The sequence below is a fragment of the Sitophilus oryzae genome, unplaced genomic scaffold, assembly GCF_002938485.1.
Source record: "Sitophilus oryzae breed Bouriz unplaced genomic scaffold, Soryzae_2.0 scaffold_1621_pilon_pilon, whole genome shotgun sequence".
NCBI classification, from domain to species: Eukaryota; Metazoa; Arthropoda; class Insecta; order Coleoptera; family Curculionidae; genus Sitophilus; species Sitophilus oryzae.
This window is the reverse complement of record NW_022146305.1, coordinates 625,162-649,913: the sequence shown is the minus strand read 5'-3', so window position 1 is coordinate 649,913 and position 24,752 is coordinate 625,162. Positions and strand designations below refer to the sequence as shown.

General features: G+C 32.3%; 1 protein-coding gene across 1 annotated transcript in view; it reads right to left on the bottom strand.

The window, feature by feature from the left end:
• LOC115880323 (neuroendocrine convertase 2) overlaps positions 1–24,752 on the bottom strand; it is an 80,125-nt gene that overhangs the window by 23,158 nt on the left and 32,215 nt on the right. Inside the window, exons 3-6 of the mRNA XM_030897520.1 lie at positions 21,822–22,068; positions 13,004–13,041; positions 10,301–10,377; positions 8,948–9,036 (exon numbers count right to left, since the gene is read on the bottom strand). Coding sequence (XP_030753380.1) covers positions 8,948–9,036; positions 10,301–10,377; positions 13,004–13,041; positions 21,822–22,068 — 451 coding nt within the window. The remainder of the gene's footprint in view (positions 1–8,947; positions 9,037–10,300; positions 10,378–13,003; positions 13,042–21,821; positions 22,069–24,752) is intronic.

The following is a 24,752-nucleotide window of genomic DNA, read 5'->3' as shown; positions in this document are numbered from 1 at the left end:
TCAAACCTCGGAATTCTTTTAATGTGAACGAATTTTTTTAAAACTTTTTGCATTGAATTTTTAATAAGATATATTACAAAGTTTGGTTTGGTTTGGTTTGGTTGGTTACTTAGAAAAAGAAATTAAAAAATCCAAAAATTAAGAAGGAAATAACTAAGAATTTACTAAAATTACTAAAATAAAAAAATAACAGCAACGAAAAAAAATGGGTAAACATTTTAGTATTTTATCTATAAAATACAATACAGAACCGATTTTGCTACGATTGTGATTTTGTAAACTAGGAGCGTGATAACTTTGTAACTGCGAGTTTGACTTTTTAGGAGCTGCCCAACACACTGTATTTTTTAAGATTTATTTGCAGCAACTTTTAAATTTATCCTAAGTTCTAATTTTGTACGACAGATATTTTAAAATTATAAAAGTGAGTTTAATATACAAATATATTGTGCAAAAAAACACCCATGCAATATAGTGTACGCTTCAAATTTTATAGATATTTTGATGACAAAGTTGTTTTAAATTTCACTCGTTTAAAAAAACAAATATATACACCCCTATCAATAAAATACGCGGCGTAGGCGTTAAAATATCTGAAACTGGCAAACAAATTCAATATCAAAAGAGAAGATGTTTCAGCAAAAATCTTTCGGAAAACTTATAATGAGCTGAAATTTTCAAGGAAAATTGCTTTGTAAACCTTTGAAAACCGTTAATTTGAAAATTATCCTTTAAGTTTGCTTCTTAAGGGAAGTATTTAGTTTTTAGTTTGGATTTCGACTCAGGTTTTAAAAGAGAATTTACGTTTTATGTACAAAACTTTACTTTGCTTTCGAGAGAGAACAAACTAAGCAATAAATTATTGCGAATACTAACAAAGTATTATCTCTTTATTGTTTGTAATCAAGCATGGTCTAGTCAATCTACAATTTTTATATAAGTATGGGCTATAATCTACAACCTAATATGTAATAAAACTTATAACGTATAATTTCTTTAACTCTACTTATTTCTAGTCTTAAAAATTAAGTATTAATTTTATTTGTTTGTTTTACTAGCTGAATAATTTTGCCGCAAAATGTGTGTATGGGCCTAATTAACAATCCTTCCCTATCTAAATCGATGGACTAATAACGAAGGCTTAATGATGGGTTTCAATATCGATTCTGAGCCAGTCGCAGGCCACAAATTTATCTGCAAATTGCCTGCTGCCAGGCCTCAAACTTGTAATTAAGTACAATTTTCAAGGCCACACGGGTATTGTTTAATTGATATTGATGACGGGGATCATATTATCCTCCAATCGGTTTTATCAAGAAATTATTATACTGTAGGGATGTATAGAGTTTCAAGAAAATCGATATTATATTGAATTAGTTTAGTATCGCGTTACCTTTAGGCTGTACTTAAACTGCCGTTAAACGGTAGCCTACTGAAATGCCGTTAATAGGTATGACGTCGTTGATGTGACGAACTAGACGGCTTTTTTATGCTTTGGTTAAAATGGCGTCGAACCGTCGCGTACTAAAATACCGTTAATCGTGAATGCAGAGTAGGCTACTGATTAATACTTAATAATTTGTAATGTAATGTTGTCCAAAATCCGTCATGGCTTATTCTGAATAAAATTAACTTGAAACGGTGTATATGTAGGTAGACGTATATGTTGCCGTTGTAGGTTTGAAAATGTATTTGCGATAAAATGTAATATATGGCATTGGTTTTCAGGTTTTTATTGCAAATTATAAATTGACAACTTAAAAATAATACTACGTCAACTTAAAAATAATAATGCTACAGATAGCATTGCAAAACCACAGTTTTGATTTAGGTCGCTTAGTCAATCCTGCACAACGGATATGTCTCCATAGAAGGCATCTACTGCAACAAAGTGACATATGATTTTTCTGCGTGTCTTCACTGCACACAGAACAAAACTTAGGTTATTTTTTCAAAGGCTTTCTCGGTGCAAAAACTTCTAAAAATCGTAATTTACATTTTAGTTATTAATTTGGTAATTATTAGGTATTGCTAGACTTACCTTATCATGTGGATATCAACACAAGAGCCTCATCAAGAACGGCATGTGATATTTCTTCGGGGAGCATTTTAAGGTCTACAGTTTCAAGAAATTTCCCATTTGTGATGTCTCTAACGATGTTACGATCCTTAACGAAGCGATTCAGGATTACATTTTGTTTTTCATGATAGGATTGTTTAGCAAATGCTACAGTACATCTTCTCTTTTTCTTTGGTAGTCCTATGACTGTTAAGTCCTGTCCTTTTGGATGTCTTTTATGAGAAAAACAGGTAATCCTATTTTAAGTAATTTATATGTAGCATCTACTGCAAGAAATTCTGGAAAAGTACTTTTCATGGTAGGACTTTGAATGAAAAGTCCTCTGAAATTATTGTCTTCATCTCGCAAAACAGCTACATTGGCACCTGAAAACAGAGTAGTTATTGGGACTAATAAGACGATAATAGAAACATTAAATCACCACAACACACCAAAACACTTTTATTTTACACTGGACGCGCGTTTCGCTAACCATGTTAGCATCATCAGCAGATGATTATAAACTTAAACTTTTTTTTTGCTGTATCATTTTTCTATTGGCCTTCATATTCAAATAATCCTTGACACTTTCCTTCATGTTACTGGAAAGTTTTCTTTGGCTAGGGTTATGCGCATGTAGAACCTACAAAATATATCTTTTATGAATAAAATACTGTTCAAGCTAGAATTCTAAAAGCATACTATATGTCAACTAATTTGTAAACTTACCTTCGAAGTGACTTGATTGTGCTTCATTTGAACCGATGTTACCTCGAGTGCTTTTCCATCAGACGATGCTTTGAATCTTACATGTACTGGGCAATCTTCTTTAAATGTCCAAGACTGTCGAATTTTTTTCCCACCGCCCTGAAACTTCTTTCCACCGTGATTACATGCATATAGAAGTTGATAATAAATCAAAGAGCTTTCTATTGGTCTCACAATTTTACTGCTTGCAATCGTACGGGCATCTCGTTTCTAAAATGTTGTGTACGTATTTTCACCAAGTTCCTCAATCGCTTTCTTTACGTCAGCGAATGAGCTGAACCTATCCCCAATTTTCAGCATGCTAATTTCAGTCATGAAAAATAATTAGGTACTTAACTAACCTAAAAATGTTTATAGATAAATTAACAATCAGAAAACTAACTGAAACACTTACTCCATCCTGAACCGATAATATCCAGATGTACACCTTAATTAAATCAACTTATAGCACTTAACTAAAGCATTAAAAAGCCGTCAAGTGCGTCACATCAACGACGGCATATCTATTAACGGCATTTCAGTAGGCTACCGTTTAACGGCAGTTTAAGTACAGCGTTACCTTCATTGATATTTTTTAACGCAATATGTATTTTTTTATTCTACTTAAAATTTTGTTCTAGTGGGTCGATTTTGATAATTTTTTTAAGCAATTTGTAGATAAATTATTTGATTTTTTAGTATCTCTTTCTAAATTAAAAGTTTCCATCTGTCAATTATACGAGGGAAAACTAAATATGTATTGATATTTGGTGAAAGTTTGAAACACCCTGTGGAATATGTTAACAAAGCCAGGAATTTAGGTCTCTTTACAATACGAAAACAAAGTAAAGTTCTTCAATATAAAAGATAAAACTCCTTTTAATATCTGCTTGTAAAACTGAGCTAAAATCTAAATAGTTTCCTTAAGTACCAAACTTAAAAGATAATTTTCAAAGGTTTACGAGGTATTTTTCAATTAAAATTTTAAATTTTGTCATCAAAATATCTATAAAATTTAAAGAGTACCCAATTTAATTTTGCAAAATATGTTTGTATATGATTCTCACTTTTTTAATTTTAAATTATGTTTCGTACAAAATTAAATACTTATCAAACTAAAATTTAAGATGCATAATTTTAAAAGTTAGTGTAAATAAATTTTGTAAATATACGGTGTCCTCAAAATATTTAGACACATGAAATCTTAATTTTTAGTTTTCATGATTTTCTGATTATAAAGAGTGTATAAAAAATGTTTATTAAATTTAGGACGGTTTTAAACGCTAGGTAACATTTGTTACATAAAAAACGCCGTAAATGTATATTTTTTACTCAGTAGTTTTATACAGGTGTACGAACGAAAAGTTATTAGTCTTCAATCCAGTTTTAAAATATCTAGATGGCGTCCTTTACAAGTAGGAGTCATATTAACATCAAAATCAAATTTCTAATGTCAAAAAATTCCTAGGTACCAATTTTTATCCAAATATTGGCGTTACTTCATAAATTATTTGGAAAAAAATCGATATAAAAATGAAACTTCTACACCCTGTATTTCCGAAACTCTTCTTCTCATTAAACTTGATGCATCTAAAAGTGTGTTTTATTAAAATACTAATACGTTTATTCAACATTTACTTAACTTTATTTAATTTAGATATTTTGCTAGTCATTTGAATAATTTCAGTAAAGGGTTTTAACATGGTTAGTCGTATATATATTAAATATTATATTAAAGAGCAAAATTGGTGGTTTATTCAGTCTAAAATTACAAACTGTCGATCTTAATTTCTTAGGACTTCTAATTACAAACCGCTAACATCTAATTCGTTTAGATTAATTGAGCTGCGGTTCTGAACGAATGGAAACTCGAAATTGTTATTCCACTCTAATGGAAATTTCGAAATAATTTGTCTGAAAAGTTCCAGAAACTAAGAAAATATCGTTAAGTTTCGGATTATTTAATAAAAGATACAAGAAAAACAGTGATGTAAACAAATAGTCTCTTGGATGAGTAAGTAGAAGAATTCTATATAATGAAATCAATCAAGCATTGGATAGCAACAATAGTTATTTCAAATATCCAATAGGGGAACACCTGCACCGACTGACGTGAGATTTTAACAGTGAATAGAGATATATGTAAGAAACAAAAGTTACATAGTAGCGATGTGTGTTTTCACCCTGGGGGTGAGTACCACCCCTTCTCGGGGGCGAAAAATTTTTCACTCATTTTAATTACAAAAATCAATAAAGGGATGAATTCTAAGCAAAAAATGTTCTATAACATTTTTTCAGAAAATTAACATTTTCTTAGTTATTTAGGATTGAAAATGTTGATTTTTCGTCTAAAAACTAATAAAAAAAATATGCTTTTGCCAATTTTTATAAATAACTTGAAAACCTTGCGTTTTATCGCAAAACTCATATAAAGCAAAAGTGAAGCTAAGCTGTAATAATAGCCGAGTTATCATTCTATAAACGTGATTTTTTATTTTTTGAAAACTAAATTGCAACAATTTACCGTAAAATAATGGCAAAGAACACATTTTTTAAAGAAAATAGATATGACCGTTTTTAAAGTGCTTGAAAAGACCTTTTAAATGATTTCTTAAAAAAGTTCGTAGCTCAAAAACTCGCGGAGTTGTGATAAAAATAATATGGTCACCTCATTATTTCGGAAAAAATTAACAACAAAATCTACAGCTCGCTATATTTAGACACTAACGATTGACTCTGCAAGTTCGAGCGGTTTAGAATACCTAAATTTGGAAAAAAGTTGAAAATAATGAAAAAAAAAATTTTTTTGTTTAAAAAAAAAATAATTTTTTTGACATATCTCAAAAACTAAGCAAGACACGTAAAAAATGCAACAGAGGAAAATTGAAGGTCTTTTTTCTGCAATATTTTTGCTCTCTTTCAATTTTTCTGTAGATCTCTTTATTTCGTAGATATTACGTTTTTTAGTTTGACTTGCAAGTAAGGACCACCTTCTTTGAGCATTTAAAACCCAAAAATCTCGTAAAAATGAAGAGTTCAAAACTATTCAACTATAGATGTTAATTTGCAGCTCATGTAATTTTCTACCAATTGATAGTTTTTATTTTTATGATTTTAGTCATAGATTTTATTGTTAATTTTTTTCCGAAAAAAATAGGTGACCATTTTATTTTTTTCACAACTCCGCGAGTTTTTGAGCTATGAACTTGAAAAGACCTTTAAAAAAAGACAGGTCTTTTCAAGCACTTGAAAAATGGTCATATTCATTTTCTTCGAAAAATGTGTGCTTTCGCCATTATTTTACGGTAAAAGTAGTTTAGTTTTCGAAAAAAAGTCAATTTAGTTTTCGAAAAATAAAGAATCAAGTTTACACAGTGATAACTCGGCTATTACTACACCTACGGTCAACAAAAAATGAGTCGATTCGTTATTCCAAAAGCTTCATTTTTGCTTTATATGAGTTTTGCGATAAAACGCAAGGTTTTCGAGTTATTTATAAAACATTGCAGAAAAATATGCAGTTTTTAGATGAAAAATCAACATTTTCAATCCTAAATAACCGGAAAAATATTAATTTTCTGAAAAAATGTTATAGAACATTTTTTGCTTAGAATTCATCCCTTTATTGATTTTTGTAATTAAAATGGGTGATTTACTTTTCACCCCCGAGAAGGGGTGGCACACCCCCAGGGTGAAAGCACACATCGCTACTATGTAACTTTTGTTTCTTACACATATCTCTATTCACTGTTAAAATTTCACGTCAATCGGTGCGGGTGTCAAGAATTCGGAGATAATACCCTATTGTTATCCTCGCCTTACTGGCCTAAAACAAAAAGAGCGTCTACAAAATGAACGTCAACGGTTTTTGTAGACGTATCTGTTTTAAAAGCTATAGTGTTCTCGAATAGCTGAATTTAAATATTTTAAATAGTTTTTTTCTTTATTCTTTGTTTATTTTGCTTCCGACGACGGAAAGAGATAAACTTTCCGAAACGTTAAGCATTTTTTTGTTCGTTAAGCAACTTTTTATATCTGTAAACCTAACTTCTGACAAGCAGTGCCCGTTTAGATTTAAAGCAGAAGTGTTTACAAAAAATAACTATTTTATTTTGTAGATTTTCTCGCAGTGGCAAAATACCCATATAGGATTTTTTAAAAAGATATAACTTTTTTTTCTTTTTAGCATCTAATTTTCAGAATCCAATAGGTTTCTACAACGCTCGAGTAAAACCCTATTTAGCAGCTTGGGCTCCCCTACTACTACGTATTTAAATATTTCAGAGGCTGGGTCGTAGATTTAATCTACATTAATCATGCACCAACCAGTCAAAAAGGTAAAGTATTACCATGTTTTAATAACAAAAAATAATATAAGCTGGAAAAAAACGCGGCCTTCTAGCAAGAGAGAGAATTTTTATTTTAGGATTTCATTAAGTTTAATCGCAGTTTATTTCCCAGCAGAGTAGCTCACCCGCTGTTCCTTCATCATATTATTTTTCTCCTTAAGCTATTAGAGCTACAAACTGGCGTTAGCACACTTTGTTTCACGGCTTATATTTCTTTGTAACTATTAAAACGGTTCGTTTTTATTGTTATTTTTATTTACCCCTATGAGAAACATTCGCGGTCTTTCAACAGATATATCTATCATATTTTCAGAAAATTTTCTAGATAATCTTTTTATTTGCAACCAAGAGGGCTGGTGTCGTTATGACAATTTTCCGTGACGGTAGCTATTTTCAAAATCGAAATTAGTTTATGTTGACATTGACACTGTAACGTTTTTAGTTCGTTACATGTTTTTTTTATATATAATATATGATGTCTGGCCTATCATCACCGGATTCCGTATCGTTCAGGCCTGATAATTTATTTGGCACGCTTGGCGTAATTTTTACGTTCCCTAGTCGTCAACCCTGTTATCGTTTGACACAACCCTGTTATCGCTCTGAGGAGGCGCTGTCAACATCTCGCTTCTGTCAACTCTCTCCGTGCAGAACCTCACTTTGTTTTGCCGCTCTGTTGTATCCCGGCTTTTAGAAATGGTGATTATTTAAATCTTGCTGTATAATTTGAATCAGCTGCTGTTTCAAAGCAACAGGGTAGAGTTTTGGATGTCCCAACTTAACTTGTATTTGTATTTTGCTGGCACGTTGGCGTCCCTTTTCTTTTGTCCTCCAGAATGTTACATGGAAGAAAGGACAGTTTCTTTGTTTATTATTGAGCCCTCGGAAGTAATTCGAGGGTCTTATGGACGGACTGTGTCCAAGGTACTGGTAGTGTTCCCCTGTACCGTTATCTTATGGACGGACTGTGTCCAAGGTATGTTAGCCGATATGTTATGTATCGCCGATTTCTTTTTAACTATTTCTCCTTTCTTATGGCCCTAAAAATAGATAAATTTCTGAAATGACAACTTCATTTGACAGTTATCTTTTACCTTGACTGGTGCTCATAAGTAAATACAGGGCCATAAGAAGGGAGAAATATTTAAAAAGAAATCGGCGATAACTCTTAAACGGGCTAATCAAAAATATCTAAAGTTATTTTTTTGAATGTGGGTTTTAGTGCTCTTCAATAAACCTAAATAGAATTATTCTCTAAAATAATTAGGGAAGCCAATAATTGACTCCATTAAAATTTACATGGGATTTCCTATGTCCCGCTCGACGATGCAACACCCAGTATAACCCATAATAACGCTTAGAATAATCTTCATAATGGACTAGTTTTTGCCAATATGTAATAAGTAAAATAAGGTATAAAACAAATAAATCAATTAATTACTAAAATATTAGTTATTAAATTAAAAATAAAACGTAAATATCTTTAAAAAATGATATAATAAATTAAATTAAGATTCATCTCATAAATCCATCACAATCTGGCAGCGCTGTCGCCATCGCTTATCACTCAAAGTTGATCACGTGCATCGGAAATTGTTTTGCGATTACCATATGTGTGCTGTTATTTTAATTTTAATTTTGGTTTGATGATGCCCGAGACCGACGCGACACTTTTTTCATTTTAATATAAAAATATAGTTATATGTTTATCTACACTAGAATCGTTGAAATTTACATCCAATTATTTAATATGCCCAGTTATTTAATCATGTATAAAAAATTAAATTTATACCTGCAATTTTCGAATCGTAAGCCACTCCCACTCCACAAATCCCATTATCTCTTGCAGCTGCCACTTCTCCGGCACACCTGGTACCATGACTGAAAAAAAAATCATTTTGACATTTAGTATTGCCCAAATATGTGTATACAGGGTGTCCCACTTAAGATAGATACAAGCCAATATCTTGGTTGTTTGTTGAGAGATCTTTTTCATTTTTGGTAGGAGGATGTAAGCATATTTAAATGCTTTTTCAAACTTTACTAGGGTTTCCTATACCTATCTGGCTCAGATTTTGAATAAAAAGCGATTTTTCAATAAAATGGCAATCAAGATGGCTGGTGTCGCCATGGCAATTTGATAGTGACAGTTAGTAAATATTTTGAAAATTGACATTAGTTTATGGACTTTATTTAAATTTATAACAGTTTACTTTTATTTAATTTACCTACAATAGTTTAATAAGTATGTGTTTATTATTTTATCAAGAAAAATAAAGAAGCAGTTCTTTGATTTATATTATGATGACTTGTAGATATATTATTGGATTTTCTATAAAAGAATCAATTGAGGCAAATTCATTTTCTTCACTTCCGACGACAGGTTTCTGCCTAATAGGTTTTTCATATACCATACTATCAGCTCTGCGAAATAGGAAAAGTAGTTTTTCAAAGGAACGCTTGTCAAAAAAATTCCTATTATATGATATCTTTGAGTATAAACCCTTCAGGCCAACAAGCAATTGTTCTCACAAAATAAAATCACCAGTAACATATCCATTCCTTTCGCCAGCAGATACTGCCTAATTTTTTCTGATAAAATAAATCTAGGTACTTTTAAAAAGTCTAGGTGAAAAAAATAGGTACCAAGTGTCACTAGAAAATTGCCATGGCGACACCAGCCATCTTGATTACAATTTTATTGAAAAATCGCATTTTATTAAAAATCTAAGCCAGATAGGTATAAGAAATCCTAATATAGTTTGAAAGAGCATATAAATCTGCTTTGACATGTTTTAAAAAATACACACAGGGTGTTGTATTTGAAATAACGAAGTTTTTATGTATAATAAATATTTAAAATAGACCAGCAATTTTTGATAGGTACCCCTGTATCCGTTTTCGTATAATCAACCGAGGCGAATGAGGTGGGCCACCCTGTATGTGTGTATGTTACCTTTAAAATACATGAACTTGAATTCTATGATGAAATAACTTGACGTAATTTTGCTCGTGCCAAATCACCATATCGAATATTTTGATGAAAAAAAAACAAAACAAGCAAGAGAGAATAAATAATTGAAGGACAGAAACTACTAACTCAACGAACTGAAAAAAACATGTGTAAATAATTTAGGCACCTCACCTGTTAAACCAATCGTCCGTATACCTTGGGTACGGAAACGGATCGTTACTGCTAAAATCGAAGCTGGCTTCGGCGTTCTAAAAGAAAATCGAAACAAATGAAGTCGATGGAAGCTTCGACGATGCACAGAGGAGCATTTTATGTCAAAACATGGCCAAACATATTTTCGTATCATAAAAACTAATTTGGATGCATAAATCAGTTATATTCCTGGATCATATTATACCGGGCGCGTCCCAAAAGTGACTCACCCCTATAACTTTTCTATTTTTTTTTAGAAAAAATAACGAAATTTGGTATGTTAGTGTATGACATAAATTAGGATTGATTAGCGTATTCAATTGTTTTTGGTCACTTCCTGTTTCACCGGAAATGACTACAACTTTTGATTTTTAAATAGCACCCTGGGTATATTTTTACATTATTCTATAGAAAATGAAACTACTCTGAATAAAATGACATATCATATGTCAACTTCTGACATTTCCGCTTAAAAAAATCGTATTTAAATTTCAATCTAGAATGCCATGGCTGTGTAAGAAACATCCCAAAATGTCAATAATAAAAAAAATCGTTTTGTAAAGACAATCTGGGGACATATTGTATAATATGAGCTTGGGTACCTGCAATGATATAAATAAATAATTATTATTTTAGTAATAAAATTTTATGATATATTATACCAATGTTAAATTAGTAATAAAATAAACTATATAATCTAACGCTGTCTTCATAATTATGAAAAATGTGCGTATTTATGTAGCATGGTATAAAAACACTCGAACAAAAGCCATAATAGTTATTAATGATACAAGTTCGATATGAACATCATAATGAAACGCGTGTAACGTTCGGCTAACGCTTCGTGGCTTAGTTACACAAGTTTCATTAAAAAGTTCATATCGAACGTGTATCATTCAAAATTTAATCTACGACGCCACACGAGGGACGATCCAAACAGATTTGATTTAATTTAAAATATCAGAGATATCCTCATAAAAATTAAAATTCAAAATTATCAGGTGCCCATATTAGTCGACGCCGCGCCGTGGTAACCGTGCTTGTTGATTGTTTCCATTTTGACTTTGACAACTCAATTATTGATGTTCAATTTTGTGTTAAACGTTCAGTTTTAGCGAAAAGCAAAAAATAATATTAATATGGGTGATTCTGATTCTGAAAGTGTTCCTTCGGATATTTGCGCAAAACGTTGTCGATTCCCTACTTCCCGAAAAAATCAAGACAAACGTACGAGCAAGCCTATATAAAACTTGAAGATTGGTGTAAAGGGAAAGGAATCAAGAATAGTAGTAACGAAAAAGCTCTCCTGGCATATTTTGAACATCTTTCAAAACATAGGAAGGCTTCATCACTTTGGGTATATTATTCCATGCTACGTTCAGTTATATCAGTGAAGAAAAATACAGATATTACGTACGTCCATTTAATTGCATTTCTAAAAAGAAAATCGGAAGGATTTCGGTCAAAAAAATCGAGAATTTTAAGAAAAGAAGACATAACTCGTTTTTTGTTGGAAGTCGATGATAAAACTTATTTCTTGACAAAAGTTTCATTGACAGTGGGACTTGCGGGAGCCTGCCGGCGTATCGAGTTGACAAATCTGCAGCTGCAAAATGTCAAAGATGAAGGACAATGCATTCATGTCATTATTCCATTTACGAAAACAAAAATATCACGAGATTTTTTTATAACGAAAGGGAATGTTGAAGGAATAAATATGGTGGAAATGGTTCGAAGATATATTTAGCTATGCAGCCAAGCAACACAGAGCATACTCGATTTTTTGTGGGGTACAGAAATGGAAAATGTATTAAGCAACCCGTTGGCATTAATACTTTAGGGAAAATGCAGTATAAAATAGCATTGTTCCTAAGTCTTCCAAATCCACAACAATACACTGGACATTGTTTCCGTAGATCGTCTGCGTCGTTGCTTGCAGATTCAGGAGTGGATTTATTAACTGTTCAAAGACATGGTGGTTGGCGCCAAACCAACCCATCACAGTGGCAGAGAGCTATATAGAAAATTCCAGAGAAAATAAGAAAAAAGTGTCATGTAATATTTTGGGTAATATTTCTGGCAATGATGGGTCTTCAACAAGTTCAAGCACTCAGGAAATAAATTAACTTTCTAAAAATTCAACTCACCTGTCATCGTCTGGAATTAATTTAACCAATTGTACTGATATTATAATTAATGTTTACAATAAACAAACGTATTTAGGTATCTTTTTTTGCTTGTTTCTTATTTTAAAATTTGCATGTTATTATGAATTCATAATAGCACTAGTGTTATTATGAAAGCCATAATGACATCCAAATGACAATGTTAAATTGTCCTAGATTAACAAACTAAAAAGCCATAAAATCAATTTTATTTTTTCCTGTCGTTACTTTTTAGAAAATCCAAGAACTAATTGCAAATTCTCATAGCCACTGGTTAGGAAAATATATTATAGTTCAGTCAAATATATCATTACTTTCAGTCAATAATTAAATAATAATTATCATCGTTATTAACAGCTTATACAAGAAGTACAAGTTTATATGGTTGAAAAACGTAAATATTTATGGCCAGCTTTAACACCAAAATGCTCCTCTGTGCGACGTTGAATTGTTCAGCTCTGTCGAGTTTTGTTTATTTATTGGATTCTCTAGAGAATGAGTTAGAGAACATACTTACGTAGTTGTATTTTAGGTCAGGATGCATGTAGTCCACTCCTGAAACGAAAGAATAACACATTTTTAGGTATGTAAGACAATTTAAAGAATTAGACATAAAGTTGGAGTTGGAACTTTTCGTATTACAATAGCAAACTAAAAACATTATTCCACCACAATACACCAAAACATTTGGACCCCTACAAAACTGTAATTCTTTTCCCATTTAACCGACTCTCTATCTCCAGTAGTTTCCGAGACACACAGAGAGAACATCGTAGAAAACTCACCCTGTATTTGAAAATTGGCTTTAAATTATCAGAAACAATATAACAGTCATGCAAGCAAGCATTATTACAAGCATGAAACCCTGCTAAATAATATACTAATACCAAGAAAAACAGATTTCGTGCCAAGAACATTATTTTTTTTGTAACAAGGCTAAAAAATATTTATATACTTTATCAGAAACGAAATATTTTTCTTGTTGCATGACCCAGGCAAATAAAAGTACGCCCCAGGTGTTTTTAATGCCGAGCATTTCAACAAAATTGCTGTATAAATGTCCGATCCAGAATGTTTTCAAGTAAATCGTAAGGAGAAACAATTCTTTCTAACAGAGCTTAAATTTTCATAATAAAATATGATTGTGAAATCAAATAAAACTTCTTAAATTATTAGAACTCTTGGTTTCATAAGAGAAAAAATCTATCACAATATATGAAATAAAATCATTTAATCTCCAACACCGGAGAACCGAAATATCTATACCGAAATAAGGAAAAGGACTAATAATAGAGTACGAGAAATTAAAGAAGAATATTGGCAGCGATTTAGTAGCGAAATGGAAGCGGATATGTACGGAGCACAAAAACGTATTTGGAAGATGTTGAGGGGTTTGAAACGAGAAACAAATGAAACAATACAACTAAGAACAATTGCAGAAGATACGTGGGAAAAATATTTCAGAGACTTATACGCAGAAGCAGATGAGCCAATGGAAGCACAAGAGACAAGCCAAAGAGATAAAACAGAAGATCATGCGCAAATCACTTACAAGCAAGTAGAAGAGACAATAAGGAAACTTAAAAATAGAAAATCTCCTAATCAAGATAAAATACCAAACGAACTAATAAAAAACGCAGGCACGGCTATCATAGAGGAATACACAAAACTGTTTAACATTATATTACAACATAAGAAAATACCAGAAGAATGGAAACAAAGTATAACAATACCCATTTTTGAAAAGGGAGATAAAACAGACCCAGCAAACTATAGAGGAATAACATTACTGAGCACCTCGCTCTGACTAAAAAGTTCTGACTAAGATCATTGCGGACAAAATCTCCTCAATAGTGCCAATAAGCGAGGAAGAACAAGGATTCCGAAGAAACCGATCAACTACCGATGCACTGTTCGTTCTCAGGCAATTAGTTGAAAAAATCCTTAGAATATAACTCTCCAGCCTATCTATGTTTTATAGATTTAACAAAGGCCTTTGATAGAGTCCAACTAAAAGACATCATCGCCATTTTGGAAAGCAGTAATGTCTCGAAAGAACTCACAGAACTTATCAAGGACTTAAACACAAACACAACAACCCAAATAAGAACAAACTTTACCTTAACGCAGCATCTTCGAACTACAACTGGTATTCGCCAAGGCGACAGTCTCAGTCCTCTGTTATTCAACACAATCATGGATCAAGTAGTGAAAATCGTCAAGAATACTGGATTAGGATATCGAATGGGAATGCATAAAGTAAACATATTATGCTATGCCGATGACGCAGTACTTATTGCAGAGTCAGAGGACGACCTCCAAAAAATGCTACAAGCTTTTAACAGACAGGCAGAAAAACTTAACATGCAAATTTCCACAAATAAGACCAAATGCATGACCATTACAAAGGAGCCTCTACGGTGCAAATTGGTAATAAAAAACAAAACTATTGATCAGATAATGTCATTCGAATACCTCGGATGCAAAACTACAAGCTCAGGATTCCTGGAAGAGAGAGAAGTAAGGAGACAAGCCAATAAAGCTGCGGCAATATCAGGACATCTTAAATATCCCATATGGAAAAACAAACATTTGAGCACAGAATGTAAGTCAAGAATATACAAAACCTGCATACGACCAATGATGACATATGGTGCGGAAACCAGAGCTGAAACATCAGTAACAAAGAGAATCCTACGAACTACTGAAATGAAGACCTTAAGAATGATAACTGGATACACATTGAGGGACAGACAGAGAAATGTAGACATAAGAGAAAAGTGCCAAACAAACGACGTTGTCAGATGGATAAGGCAGAGAAGAAGAGAATGGAACCAGCATGTCAATAGAATGGGCCCCGACAGAATGGCCATAATAAGTCGCAACAACGTACCCCATGGCAGAAGACCTACTGGACGACCACCTAAACGTTGGCAAGACAGTTGGCAGTCAACCTCGCAAGAGTTGCTTAGACGAGGAGGAAACCGGAACTAAACAGGCGATACGCCTTCTAAAAGAAGAAGAAGAAGAATATGTAACAAGGTTTTTATTTATCATATAACCATCTGTCGGGCTTACATAAATTTAAGAATATTAGGTATTCCTGATAATGTTAGAGTGGCATTGTAGATTTCTCTTGAATACATCATACGTCAAAGGAAAAGAACATAAGAATGCCAAAACAAAAATAATATTGTCAAAAAATAAAACAGGGAGTATATAAACCATTTTAAATGATGATGCGTAGGTTGGTAATTCCTTTTAGTCTACCGTTCTTTGCGTGTAGCAATTATATTATTTTTCTCCTCTTTATTTCGTGTTTTCCGGCGCTATGCTTGTTTTCCTGTTATATTTCTAGTGTAATAATGGCACTTCGGTTCGCGAAAATCGTATCAGTTTTTCCCAGCCTTTTTTGTACAATTTTTCCACAAAATAAAAGTTCCTCTATCTCATTTCCTTATATTTTCCTTCTTTCTTAACCCAGCGGCGGGTCATTTAGAATGTTTTTTGTAAGATTATTTTTTCGTAACCTTTTTCGAAGTGAAACTTCTTTTCTTTTTCTTTACGCGCGTTGGGAGTAAAAAATGAAGGGCGTAACACACGAACCTACACGGCCACGATACGCGAGACGCGAGAGAAAAAGTGGTAACGCTAGTTAACATTTCTGCTGTATATGAACTTCCTGAATGCTCATTAATCCATCCTACTACTTTAATTAACGAGTCAATCCAAAAAGAAGTTTTTCCAAACTTCCTTAAGACAGCAATAATTATTCCTCTGCATAAAGGAGGAGATAAAGATGAAGCTTCGAACTATCGCCCAATGGCGCTCCTGCCCACATTATCTAATATCATTGAAAGATTGGTTAAAAAAAATTCTATCTTTTCTTTTGGCTTTTCTAAGGAACTTATATTATTATGCCCTTTTTGAATTGCATCTTCGTTATGACCTTCCATTCTGGGGTACTTGCTGCGCAACAAAATTTGATCGTATTTTCAGACTTCAAAAGAGAGTAGTTCGATATTTATTGGGACTGAACAGTAGAACTCACTGCCAGAATTTCTTTAAAAATTTCAAAATGCTGACTCTTCCTTCTTTATTTATTTTTGAATCCGTTTGCTTAATCCGCAAGCACATAGTATCTGCTATTCCCGAAAGGCCATCTCATAACTATCCACTTAGGAATGATCTCTATCCGAGCTCAGAACTAGTTAAAGGTTCAATACTGTACAATGCCAAAAAAATGTACAATCATCTGCCTTTGAATATCAAGTCGCTTTCATTCTTCTCCGCATTTTGCAAAGCTCTGAAATCATACTTACTGGAGAGAGCCCTATATGCGGTAAACGACTTTTTTGTTGATGTTTAATCATGAACAATTTTAAATTTTAAAATTTTGATTATTTCACACACTGGTCAAAGGTTAAGTATTTAATATTTTATAACTCTTAAAATTATATCTATTTACTGCTTAGTGTTCTGCAATTGTCCATATAAGTATGTTCTTTTTGTAATTTTAATGACTTAAATTTTTTTGAATTGTATGATTTGTATTGTGTATTTTTTGTTGTTTGTATATATTTTCTTGCGCTTTTGTTTGTTTTGTGAGTGTTTTGTCGATGAAGCTGTTTTGCCTTTTTGCACAATAAGGCGTTGTTTGTTATTGTTGTTGTATTGCTGGTCATCCAATTTATGTGGTCTGGATTTTAACGAGCGTGACAGAGAGAATAATATATATGAGCGGTTGAGACAGACAGAGAGACAAAATCAAAAGCGGTATACAGTGTTGCCGGTTTTTTACCGGCTTTTTACCGTATGTAGGAAAATGTGTGTAGAAGAATATAAGCTATTTTAAAAACTTTCACGTATACTACTGAAATGATGATAATATAATATCTAAACAAAATATAATCTATTACAGCTGTAGTAAAATGTATAATAACTAATAGTGAAAAATAAAGTTCCAATCCTAAACGCAACATTTTTCGTAAACGCCTTCTTGTGCGGTTTGAAATTTTGATGCAAAACCCGGCAATACCGCTCAGAAGAATGTGTCAACGCAATTTTTATCTCTTTTTAATACATTTGATTTTCCATTAAGCTGTCTACATCACTGTCTTACACGTTAAAATCCAGACCGCACAATTACGATATTTCGATGATCAAATCGGTAGATATAGCTACGCCTATGGCTTTTTATTCTTCCCGTATCCTTCTTTTGCGCGTCGTAGAGTGCTGTCACTGAACAGGATCTTTACGATGGCAATTTGAATTCGCGAGGAAATGGAAGACGAAAAGCTTCTACGGAAAAATCTCATTAGTGATTTTGAGAGCGTGTTCTTGATTTACTTCTTAAAACGTTTATAAAACGAATAAAAATTATAACACAAAAATACAATATTATGTAGAAATAAACACTTAAGCTTCATTCAGAACCTTGCAATTAGTGGTTTCAATTAACGTAGAAGTTTGTTCCTTCAATTTCAATGTAAAAGCATTTAGAACGTCTACAAACTTTTGACTTTTCCACTAATTATACTTCAAAATTACCAACTATGTACTTGCAAACACAAACTTTAAATACAAATCGCCGAACTTTCCGACAAATCAGGAATATCTGAATTAATAATTATTATTTAAATCTATACCCTATACTAATATATAAAATCCTTAAGTGACGGACATACTGATTAATCACGATCCTGCTCATACCACTCAACGGAAGAAGCTCAATTTTGGCATACAGGTTGATTCTAGGGTGTAGAGGGTCGATAAGAAGGGATTTTTAAGGGATTCCAGTTCCAAGAGGATGAAACCACCCCTCAAATATTACAATATTTTTTATTTAAAAAACGGTCAAGTTTCCGAAAAAACGCTTAAACACGTATATTTTATTTTGTTTTTTACATATTTTAAGATTTTTTAAAAATGTATACAGGGTGTTTCGAAAAATCTAGTCATTGATTAATCACGATCCTGCTTAAAGCGCTTGACGTAAAAAGCTGATTTTTGGAAAACAGATTGACTTTAGGGTGTAGAGGTTCGATAAGTAGGGATTTTTCGAAACTCGAATTCTAAGGGGGTGAAACTATCCCTCAAATATTAAAATATTTTTTATTTAAAAACCGGTGAGTTTTTCGGAAAAACTCTTAAACACGTATATTTTATTTTGTTGTTTTACATATTTTAAGATTTTTTATAAATTTATACAGGGTGTTTCATAAAATATGACCAATGAGTAATCACGATTCTGCTTAAACTGCTTGACGTTTAAAGCTGATTTTTGGCAAACGGATTGGCGGTGGGGTGTAGAGGTTCGATAAGGAGGGTTTCTCAAATCTCAAATTCCAAGAGGGCGAAAACGCCCCTCAAATATTACAATATTTGTTATTTAAAAAACGGTTAGTCTTTCGGGAAAACGCTTGGACAAGCATAATTTATTTGTTTTCTTACATATTTTGAAATTTTTTAAAAAATCATACAGGGTGTTCCAAAAAGTTGGGTAATTTCTTTACCACGATTCTGCTTAAACTGCTTTTTTTGGCAAACGGATTTTTCGAAAGTCAAATTCCAATGAGATGAAACTACCCCTCAAATATTACCAAGTTATATAATAATATCGCCATATTGTTTTCTCTCATGCTGACATAAATATGTGAGAAAATTTTATCCAGTTTGTATGTTAATGGAAATTCTTGCTTTGCTTTATCATCACCATTACAAATGATTAATTCGACGCGAACGAAGTGGCTGGTACACGCTAGTAATGATTTAAAAATAACTTGACGGATCACCTTTTTTCAACTAGACCAAAACTAGACCATAGATGATAGTCAACATAGAGGCAGTCATGTCATCTTCATATATGAATTAGAAACCTGTACTTAATTTCTTTTGCGCTGTCTGGTGATGCGGAAGAAACTAAATTTGTAGTTCTATAAAATTACTGGGACTAAGCAGCAGAACTCAATGCATGGACTTTAAAAAAAAAAAAATATTAACTCTTCCTTCCTTATTATATAATATATAATATTTTTGAATCCTATTTTTATTTTTTTATTCTTTGACATTGTAAACATTTATAAATGTTTATTTTAAACAATAAGATTGACAATGTAATTTGTATACTTGTTTTGTATTCTCTTTTGTTTGTTTACTTGTTTTGTTACTTTGTTTGTATTTTATGTACTTTACCTTTGTCTACAAATTTTAAAATTTTTTAAATAATAAAGGCATTTTAGGACCTGGAACAAATTTCTGCGCTAATTGAAACCACTAATTTATTTCAGAATGAACCTTTTACTCTTTTAGATTAGATGACTATTATGTGAAATTGAATCATTGAAAATTATATAGGGTGTTTCAAAACAAATGCGAAAAACTTCAGGGGGTGATTCCTTGTTCAAAATAAAGGGTAGTTTGCTTCATAAACGTTGGGTCAAAAGTCAACCATTAGGGAGATATCGCGGTACAAAGATGGCGGAAAAATAAAGTTTTTATTTTTTATCTTGAAAACGGAAAGAGATAGACTAATGAAATTTTATGGAAGCATTACTGTTATGAAAACACACTTTCTGGTAATTTTTTCACTTTTTAAAATGAGTGGAAGGGGTTGAAATAAACTACCCCTATCATTCTTGTTAACGAAATTTAAAGAAAAATCTTATCAGACACATGCAAAAAAATTAATTTGGATAGTTTAGTTTGTTTAGAAACTTTTTTATCTCTTGTGTTTTTTTGATAAAACTCACCGATTTGAAATTAAAAAATAAAATGTAAAGCATTACATGTCAGGACAAAAAACATTTTCTGGTAAAGAATCTAGTGGGCTGCTGTAATTTTTTTAGGAAAAAATCTAGTCGGCCGCTGTTACTTTTTAGGATGTTCCTAATATTATTTTATTTGACATTACTCTACTGCAATACGTTATTATCTAGATGATTATTATTATCGTTATTATCACTAGATTCTTAATCTAAAAATGTTTTTTGTCCTGACATGTAATGCTTTACATTTTATTTTTTAATTTCAAATCGGTGAATTTTGTCAAAAAACACACGAGATAAAAAAGTTTTTAAACAAACTAAACTATCCAAATTAATTTTTTTGCGTGTGTGTGATAAGATTTTTCTTTAAATTTCGTTAACAAGAATGATAGGGGCAGTTTATTTCAACCCCTTCCGCTCATTTTAAACAAATGAAAAAATTACCAGAAAGTGTGTTTTCATAACAGTAATGCTTCCATAAAATTTCATTAGTCTATCTCTTTTCGTTTTCAAGATAAGAAATAAAAACATTATTTTTGTACCGCGATATCTCCCTAATGGTTGACTTTTGACCCAACGTTTATAAAGCAAACTACCCTTTATTTTGAACAAGGAATCACCCCCTGAAGTTTTTCGCATTTGTTTTGAAACACCCTGTATAAAAACCTTCTTTTTATTGTTTTAACAAATTAGAATAAAATTAAATATAAAAGTTAAATATATATTTTTGAATTGGAGCAAAGTAACCCCCTCCGTTGGTTGACTTTGCGCCACTTTTTAACAAAAAAAATTGGTAGCAAAAAAAATGATTACCTAATAATTGGCCATGAGACAATAGTAATATTTGTTTTATCTCTGGTGATAAGTACAAGTTCATTTTATTTTTTCTGAGTCTTCTACCAACTAATTCTCATATTTCTTCAAAAAAATGGAGCAAAGTAACCCCGGTTTACGGTATCTTTTACTAAAAAAAAAAAATGTTTTTTTTTTAATTTATTATTATGCTAAAAAAATATACCTACCGACTTTTTACGACCGCGGCGTATATAAAAAACATGTATAAAACACGTACAAAAAGTTGAAAAGGTTTCATTACGCATGAAAAAATTTTCAAAGCGTTCTCAGAGATACGAGCATAAAAGAGATAAAAAAGGGGAATATACGTCCTGTTAATATGCAATGCTCAAAAGCATTTTTAAAATAACCATACCATGTTACATTCCGTCTATATTGCTCTGTTAGCAAAAACGCGTTATAAAGGCTGAAAAATGAAAGAATTTTCAATTCTGTCGTTTTCTACACGACGAAACATTATTTTAATTAGATCAAAATAAAGCCACACTCATCGGCAGGAAAAGCACCTTCAAATTTTGAATTTATGATTAGCGATCCATTTCTAACAAATACAGGATTTAGGCGGGGATGTATCTTAGCGCCTCTCCTATTCAACATATCCGCCGTCAAGAAAATGTTTGATTAGAAATCAAAACTCTATTGTTTTATAAGTGTTTTATAGTACCTTTTACCAAAGAGTGACCTATAGTACCTTTTACCAAACATATAACTTACCATCATCCATTATGGCTGTGGTGATATTCTTCCCAGTGATTCCTTGGGCCCATGCGGCTTCCACATTCAGGTCCAACTTGGCCTTGCCTCCATTTTGGCCCGTGTTCTTCAGGTACCACTGGTAGGGGAAGTACGGGTCGGAGGGGTCCTGGTGGGGCTGGATGTTCTTCACCAGGTTCTCCACCTTTAGAGGCTTGTAACCCCGTTTCACCCGGATAAATCCGGGTTGCTGGATAGCTGTGTGGATCTGGAAAAAAGAATAATTATTTTTAAAAATATACAAGCTGACTTGACGGACACACGATTTTTGCAGTATTCTTGTTTTTACCAAAAAGTAACCATTTTTAGTAGTACTTTTAAATAAAAAAAAATGGAAATTATACTCGGAATTTTAAAATATTTTAATTTAATTTTAGTAGTTTTTACATACATATACCTATCCTAAAAATCAATTTACTTAATACCTTTGTTCAAGTAACGCCATGCATGGCAATGTCAATATGACAGTAAATAATATTGATGCCACTAGTTTCAAAAATGAGCGATTCGGAAAGTATTCCCTCTGACATTGAAGAAGAGGCATTCAGAGCCATATCTGGATTGCTTCAAGCAAGATCAAAACAGAAGTATGAATATACATAATCTAAGTATGAAAAATGGTGCACCGAAAAAAAAGTACACAACTAAGGAAATGAAAAGGTACTCATAACATATTTTTCCAATTTAGTGCAAAATAAATGTTTTACAAAATATTTTTTTCTCTTTGGTAGTCATCTAAACTAGAAGTGCGGCAATGAAAATGCGTGAGTTAAGAAGCTCTTAACTAAAAAAAAAAATAAAATGCTTTTTCTTTGCTTTTATTCTTTTATGTAACCAAAGTTAGTAGGTTGACCCGATATTAAACTCTAATATTGAAACGAGTAACCATTGCTTTCAGTTTCTCTAGATAATCGATATTTATTTAGCGAGAACAATTCGAAACTAATTTATCTTAAAGCGATAAATGGCAGTTGCTTTTCGAGCAAGTTGTTGAACTAACTTTCCCATTACTAAGATCAAGTTATATATCGACTCCTACTCGATATACATACATCTAAGTTAAGTTTGTTTGGAATACATTTGTTTACAAACTATTATGTTACTTCCTAAGTTGTGAAATAAGACAGTTGAAGCACATTTAATAATTATACGTATGAATTATTAAGCAATAACGAGGTAATTACTTTACATATATATTCGTAGGAAAAATAATTGTTTACATCGTTTATTCAGCTAATATACACTCTATTTAGCTAATATTTAGTTAAAAGCAAAAACAAAATGTGGGAAACCAAATGTGAGAGAGTGAAAAGATATATTAGAGAGAAAGTAGAGAAAGTAGGAGAAGAACAAACTGAAGATCCTGAACTACACATACATGAAATTAAAAGGTGTAGCGAATATGAATATTTAGGAAGTAGTATATCTGAAGAAGGGAACTCCAAGAAAGATATACATAGTAGAGTTCAACAAGGTAAGAAAGTAATCGGTCTTTTAAACCTTCTCCTCTGGTCAAATAAAACATCCATCCAAACAAAGATAAGGATTTACAAAGCAATCGTAGAGCCAATTTTAACATACGGTGCCGAATGCCGGCAATTTACAGCAAAAGAAAGAAGGATGGTCGAGTCAGTGGAGATGGACTTTCTCAGAAGAGCATGTCGCATATCAAGGATGGAACGCATTAGAAATGAGGAGATCAGGCAAAAAACAAGGCGAATATATACCAGCACCGACAACATCGAATCGAGACAGCTACTATGGTATGGGCACGTAAAAAGAATGGGAGGGGAAAGATGGCCAAAAAGGGCAATGGAGTATCGTCCCCAAAGCAGAAGAAAAAGAGGAAGACCTACAACTACGTGGTTAGATGGAGTAGACCAGTATATGAGAGACAGAGCTATTAACCAGGAAGAATGGCAAAATCGAGCAATATGGAGGTCGAAATGTGGGATGCGCCAGAAGTAAAAGAAGTAAAGGAATTTTTCCAATTTTGGTCCGCGGTTATTTCCTCTATCCGCCACCTGGGGTCGCGTCCGATGGGAGTTTCGAGTTCTCCACACGAATTTTCTCAAAAACGGACTACGGAAACACGGACTATCTCAAAAACTGCGACTTTGATTTTGATGTTATTACAAATTTTGTTGCAAATATTATTCCTAATCTTAAATTGAAAACCGCGTTTCGCTATCTACTGTAATTTTGCAGTTACGATTTTTTAAAATTTTTAACTCCCATCAAGTCCCATACCTCCAGGTAAGGGGATATATAAACTATAGATTTTGTTTTAGTTTGCACAATATATTTGTATATGAGACTCACTTTTTTAACTAAATAACTTTCGTGACTAAAAGTTTTTTTGGTATGAACTGTATATTAGGAATTAGCCTATGTTGTGTATCTATTGTTTAGGCGCAGTAAATTTAGAAGGATGTCCGAACTTAAATTAACAGTGGCATTATTGCGAATTCTTAAAATAATTGCACTTATTTAAAAGACACCCTAAATATTCTACATTTCTTTCAAAACTAGTTTTAATATATGTTATTTTGGCAATAATATTTCATCAAGTTTAATCGGCTTAAATAATAAAGAAAAATGATATTTAACACCCTGTAGATGATAAAATATAGATTGATCTAAAAGTATTTTGGTCCTAATTTGCGCTTGTTGGGGTGGATGACGCATGTGAAAAAACTGAGAAAAGCGTAGGATGGTGATATTAGGTTTAAGATCATCGTTTGACGTGTTGAATCACGATCGTAAAGTTAACATTATCCATAAACCGTCTTTGATGTATTTTAAATCTGTGGTTATTTTAGGATAACGGGACACGTAAGACAGCAATAATGGACGAATTTAAAACAAAAATGCACCATATAGTCTGGAACA